The following is a 6,927-nucleotide window of genomic DNA, read 5'->3' on the forward strand; positions in this document are numbered from 1 at the left end:
GTGTGTGTGTGTGTGTCTGTGTGTGTGTGTGTGTGTGTGTGTGTGTCTGTCTGTCTGTGTGTGTCTGTGTGTGTGTGAGAGAGAGTGTGAGTGTGAGTGTGCTGTGAAGTCTGCCTGGGGGCAATAAGGGTTTTCACTCTCTCATTTTCTTATTCTTTTGATCTTTTGTTAATTGTTTATGTGACCTGATTCAGCTACCATTAATTCTGATACTGTTAGATTTAACTGGAGTGTGTTGAGTGTGTGAATAAACGTCTTGTGAATAATGCACATAAACAAGACGGTGAGGGTGAGAGATGAAAAGAGAGAAAACCAACATGAGATTTAAACAGCCAAATCAGCAAATGAATCCTAAGAGAGAGTCACATTCAGCAGCTGTCTTATTCTTTAAAAAAAAAGATATACACAAAGAAGGAGGGAGGGAGAGATGGATAGAAAGAAAGAGAGAGCGAGAGAAGGGTGGGCACAATTGGGACAGTTCCCTCCTTCCCAGCAGGGGAGTGTTTGAAAGAAAGGAGTAAATGATAAGAGACGACTGAAGGAGAGAGAGAGAGAGTTCATAAAGAGTTAAAAGATGCAGAGAGATGAAAAGGGCAAGACAATAACAGAGTGAACAAAACAGAGAACGGAGCAGAAGAAGAGAAATTCAGCTGGCAATATTATAAACACAGAAGCCAGACCAAGAGAGGATTTGGCTGCAACACTGACCTGAGCAGGATTATATTACACTGCACTGCAAACACACACACACACACACACACACACACACACACCCACGCTGAGGTGCGCAGAGGATTTGGCTGCAACACTGACCTGAGCAGGATTATATTACACTGCACTGCAAACACACACACACACACACACACACACACACACACCTACGCTGAGGTGTGCGATGCTGACATCAGGTAGAAACCATTTGTGTGTGTGATATTTCTGAACAGAGCACACTGAGAGAGAGAGTGTGTGTGTTTACTCCGTGCTAGAGTCGCATGAGTGTGTGTGTGTGTGTGTGTGTGTGTCAGACAGCCATGAAGAGGATGCTGGCTCTCTTCTGCTTAATTTCACTGGCAGCGCTTCTAACGGATGCATGGAGACCATCACAACCACGACTGCACTTCCAACACTCAGGTGAGGCAACTGACTTTCTATTGACTTTTCTGTTGAGATATTGGCATTTTCAATTTTCTGACCCTTAAACAAACCTTTCTGCATTTAATGTTTTAATTCAGACATTACTTTAGTATGTTTATTATGACATTTTCCTCCCACAATGTAAATGATTTCAGGTTGTATTATTTTTATCATTATTATTATTATTAATACACTTAATACAATTTAAATAATATTAATAATTGTCAATATAAAATAATAATAATTCATATTATTATAAAGTAATACTATATAATTTTAAATAATTAAGAAGGTCATTCAAAAGATGCACTATACAGTACCATGTTACCATAATTAATTTAATTAATGTTCTGTTGGTCTGCATAGTTTATAGTGCAACACTGACAACTGACTTTCCATTGACTTCTATTGCTTTTCTATTGAGCTCTTGGTGTGTTTTTTTTTTTTTCAAACCTTTCTGCATTTAACATTTTAATCCAGACATTATTTAGTATGTTTATTAAGCTATTTTCTTCCCACTATGTAGAAGATTTCAGGTTTTACAATCCTTGTGGACCCACAATCTCACAAATATTCAGTCTTTCTTTGCTCCACACACAAACTCGTTCTCTCTTTTAAACCCAATTACCCTAATGCCATCTGTAATCAGCCGTGCTTCGACAGGGGTATATCATGTGTGACATTGTGTAGACTGAAACTGGTTATGTGTTTCTCCATGACCTAGAAAACCCTGCACAGATCACAGATACATTCTGTATATCAGTGACGACTGAGAGTGAATGTGAGAGAAGATAGAGAGAGAGAGAGAGAGAGAGTGTGTCTGTGTATGTTTATGTATGACATTTTTTTAGAAAGTTTTAGGGGTAATACATATCTTAATGAATCCGTATGAATGCATGTGTTGTGTTTATGTGGATCTCTTAATTACCCAATCAGCCTTTCATTCACGCAGACTCCCAAAGGGTAGAGCATAAGTGTGTGTTTGTGTAAGGGAACGGCTGGTGGTTGATTATTATCCAGCTCATTTTGGCTTGATTTCCCTAATGAGATGATAAATGACAGCTCTTAAGTAGCGCACACACACATACTGAGATTTTGTGCCACTGGATAAAAGTGAAATCATATATCCAGTAATATGTCCAGCAGTTATATAAAATTTATTTTCCAGCTGGTCTGTTTTGATTGGTCACTTTGCAGTTGATTAGCCTTTGGGTGTGATTATAACTAACAGCATCAATCAATTAAGCATAAGCTCTGGCAAGTGTGTGTATCTGTGTGCATTTGAGTGCTATAATTATGATGTATACTCATATTCAGCCCAGGTCATAGGTCATGGTTAGTAGGTCTGACTGACGGAGAGTTGAGAAATTCCAGAACACAGCAGTGTGTGTTCGCCCAGTTTATTTTAGCTGTCTGTGTGTTTATGCATGAGCTCTGGGCCTTGTGCTCACAGACTTATAGTCACACCTGTTAACATTTCTACCACACACATATGAACATGCCAACTGGTGGATTGAGCAGTAATAGCTGATAACTCAATTTGCACAGGAAGTGTGTACTGTTTGTTCTTGTCTGCCAGTAGCACTATGGGAAAAGTTGTGGCCAACACACCCTAACATACTTCCATCCACACTTATTGTATAAGAGGTGTGTGCTTGTGAACAGATTTTTGAATCAAATTTCACAATCCACTTACGATTCACAAGCTCTCGATTTGATGCCCATTTCGATTTAGTTTGAATCAGTTCCATTTGATTCCATATTTCAGTATATTCAGTTATAATGTCCATTTATATTTATTTCAGTTTTGTTTTTAGTAATTTTTGTATACTTCAACTTATTTATTTTAGTTATATGCAAAGGTAACATATCTAATTTTCTTTATTTTAGTTTGTATCTAATATTTCTATTTTATTTTTATTTCAGCTTTATTTAAATTAACGAAAATGATTTTGAATAGTTTTAGTTAACATAACTCTGCAAGACAGTGTTTCAGACTGATTATTCATTAAAAGAAAATGATTCATTAAGACAAAATCAAAATCATTAAACAAAAAAGAAAAGTTTTTTTTTGGTAGCTCACATTCACAGATCAGGTAAAATTTTATTTATGATGTCTACAGGACAGGAAGCGCTGTACACTATCACGCAGACACTGAAATAGTAATTAATCGTAAAAACTATATATATTATATATATATTTTGCGTTGTTGCTATAGGGCGCGCTTGCCCTCATGTAGATGTATATGTATAATGTTTCTTAGCTGTATCACACGCCACATATTTGCACTAATTGTGTAATCCCACATCAGTCTCTCTCATGACTGTGGTAATCTAATGTTCAGATATACACTGTGTGGTTAAATATACAGCACTAGGCCTGTATGTGGCTAAATATACCCTGGTCATAGAATGATGGATAGAAGGGTCTGTGACTCACTTTGTGTTCATAATCATATGTGTGTGTATGTGTGTGTGTGTAAGAGAGAAAAATGACAGTTGTAGTTGTACTAATTGTGTAAGACCATCAGAATGTCTCACTGTTTGTCTAATTTAGTTTATGGCTAAAAAGGTCATGAGTCAGACTGATTACAGTCTGGGGCTGCCAGATTCTAGACCACCTACACTCTTAAAAATAAAGGTGCTTCAAAAGGTTCTTCAAGCGATGCCATAGAAGAACCATTTTTGGTTCCACAAAGAACCATTCAGTCAAAGGTTCTTTAAAGAACCATCTCTTTCTTACCTTTTTATAATCTGAAGAACCTTCTTTTGCCACAAAGAACCTTTTGTGAAACAGAAAGGTTCTTCAGATGTTAAAGGTTCTTTATGGAACCTTTTAGACAAAAAGGTTCTTCTATGGCATCGTGAAGCACCTTTATTTTTAAGAGTGTAGTCATGAAAACTCCCTCACTTCCTGTTAAACACACTCGAGGCAGGTGGAATACCAGCCTGTAATCCATCTGAGTGATTTTAGCACACACACACACACACACACACACACACACACACACACACACACACACACACACACACACTCTCTCTCTCTGCAAGGGGGCAATGGTGCCACTAAGTAAGGGCCACACACACACACACACACACACACTTGTTGCCACAGCAAGGGGGCAATGGTGCCACTAAGTAAGGGCCAGGAATGCATGTGTGAGGTTTCAGGCTGTGACAGATTGTGTGCATGTCCATCGTGACAGCTGAAATTTTTTAGTGTGTGTGGGTGAGTGAGAGAATATTTTAAAGGAGTGATAAACATGCAAATCTATAGAACAACTAACGTGATATGTGTGCATTGGATTTTTGGTGTATTATAATATTATCTGCTGCACTCTTACTGTATTTTATTAATTTCCTATGATTCTCATGGCATGTTTTCAATCTTTTTGTCTATTCCATTCATCTCACGCGTTATTTTATTTCTGTCTGTCTCAACTGTTCATATTTTTGAACAGGTTATTCTGCCCAAAGAGTGTCTGGTCCACATATGAGTTTATATGAGTTCATTGTGTTAAGGAAAAGTACAGAATACAATGTTACTCTGGTGGACAGCTTTAAATGTATTTAAAGAAATAGTTCATCCACAAAAATAAACATTCTATCATCATTTACTCACCCTCATGTTATTCCAAACCAGTGGCTTGGCTTTCTGTCTTCCATGGAGTACAAAGGAGATGGTTTGAACAATACAAGTTGCTTCTGGAGCTTTGTGAAATACTACATCTGAATGATGCACTATATTCCAAGTCATATGATTGCTTTGTGTAAGAAAGAGATGTTAATTCTCTGATACTCATCTCCTCCAGTGGGCTTTTAACTAATGGAACTGGATCATTGTGCCATTGAGTTTTCAGTTATTTCCACTGAATAACAATTTAAAATTCAGTCTGTTCCACAAACAAAGCTATCATATGACTTCAGAAGACTTGGGACATAGATTACAAGTTGTAGACCATTTTATGATATGGTAATTTTTGTCATTTTAGAGCTTAACAGTCTCATATTCTTCAGAAATTCACCCTCTGTTGAATGGAAGAAAGAAACCCTCTTTCACAATTTTTTTCCCTTTCCCATAAAAACAATAAAGCTGAATTGCATTTTCTTTATTGGCCTGTCAGAAATAAAGGATTTGTGATGGAAAGCGGCAATGCCGCATATATGCAGAACTCAGCCGCGAGGGTCTTTACTTATAACAGAAATCTATTAAATAATCTGTTCACATTCTTTCTATCTCTCCCTCTCTTTCTTAGAGCTGATGCGGAGTGGCAGGCTCATATCGCTCTCTGTGCCCGCTGGGGATCTGAACTCTCTGCTGCCTGATGAAGATGGTCGTCGTCTTTACATTGGTATGAAAGACCATCTGCTGTCCACCAGCCTGGATGATATTACACAAACCCCCTGCAAGGTATGTACACGCCCAAACATGCATGCGCACATATATATTTGACATATTCTTAAATAAGGGACAGTTCACACAAAAAGTACAATTCTGTCATTATATACTGTCTTTTTTATGTGTAACACAAAAGGAGAAGTTTAACAAAATGTTCATGCTGCTCTTCTCCATACAATGAAAGCGAATGGTGACCATGGGCTGTCAAGCTCAGAAAATGTCAAAAATCACCATAAAACCACCATAAACAACTTGTTTTCCACACAAAACTATCATATGGCTTTAAAAAACTTGGAATATATCATATAAATCAAATGAACTGATGTCATAGTACTTTTATGGTATTTTTGGAGCTAGTCAGTCCCTGGTCACCATTCACTTTCATTGTACAGAAGAAAGCAACTTGAAGGTAGTAAATAACAAGAATTTTAAAGAGATAGTTTAGTTCACCCAAACATGCTGTAGTATCAAACAAGAAAGCTTTTACTAGCAGATTCTTATCTTATGAAATCTGTCCCAGGCTAAAAAACATGTTCCATTCTCATTGAAATTGAACAACACAATTTATGTATGATTGGTTTTCAAACAAACATTTGTTGCATGAATTAGGCCCTGTGAGTGTATTTGTGGCTGTTTGTGTGAGTAAGTGTGTGTGTGTGTGTGTGTGAGCCCATCCCTGCTTGTCTACATAACTTAGTGTGTATTCATAATGATTTAATCTGAGTAATGCCAGGGTGGCATCCAACTGTAATTCCTCACATGCTACATGATAAAATCAGCATATGCATCAACATTTAATATGACTAAGAGGAGCTTTTATGCACACTTGTGCACCAGAAGAGATTCACATCTGTGTGTGTGCTGTATTTCAGATATACTGGCCTGCAAGTCCAGATCAGATCCAGAACTGTATCATGGCTGGAAAAAACCTGCAGGTAAAACACAATTTTATGAAACGCAGCTTGTTTAGACAGCTTTTCTTTACGTGTTTAATCACAAACAAAATCAATTCAATCCTCATTGTGATAGTTTCCTTTTCATGTCACAGATGGACTGTGCAAACTTCTTGCGTGTGTTAGAGCTGTATAACCAAACACATCTTTACGCCTGTGGGACTGGAGCATTCAACCCTCGCTGTGCCTACATCCCCACCAACCGCTTCCTCAGGGTAAAGGACTACATTTCCCAGCATGCACCTCTCTCACATAAACTCTTCCTGTTGTGTTTGTGTACTTATACGGTGCGTTCCAAACGGGATATATCACTGAAGCAACGATGAAGGGCACTTCGGAGTGAAAACAATCATGGCCGCCATATTGAAGGGTCATTCCAAACCGAAGTGCTCAAAACTGGCCACTTCAAAGGGCCCTTCGGAATGAAGGATTTCGAAGGGT

General features: G+C 37.9%; 1 protein-coding gene across 1 annotated transcript in view; it reads left to right on the forward strand.

Moving 5' to 3' along the window:
- The first annotated feature begins 1,021 nt into the window (after positions 1-1,021).
- The window catches only part of LOC107680096 (semaphorin-3ab-like), a 17,825-nt gene continuing 11,919 nt past the window's right edge, over positions 1,022-6,927 (forward strand). Inside the window, exons 1-4 of the mRNA XM_016475864.1 lie at positions 1,022-1,131; positions 5,391-5,545; positions 6,406-6,468; positions 6,582-6,701. Coding sequence (XP_016331350.1) covers positions 1,032-1,131; positions 5,391-5,545; positions 6,406-6,468; positions 6,582-6,701 — 438 coding nt within the window. The 5' untranslated portion in view covers positions 1,022-1,031. The remainder of the gene's footprint in view (positions 1,132-5,390; positions 5,546-6,405; positions 6,469-6,581; positions 6,702-6,927) is intronic.

The sequence above is a fragment of the Sinocyclocheilus anshuiensis genome, unplaced genomic scaffold, assembly GCF_001515605.1.
Source record: "Sinocyclocheilus anshuiensis isolate Anshui unplaced genomic scaffold, SAMN03320099.WGS_v1.1 scaffold13, whole genome shotgun sequence".
In the NCBI taxonomy this organism is placed as follows: domain Eukaryota; kingdom Metazoa; phylum Chordata; class Actinopteri; order Cypriniformes; family Cyprinidae; genus Sinocyclocheilus; species Sinocyclocheilus anshuiensis.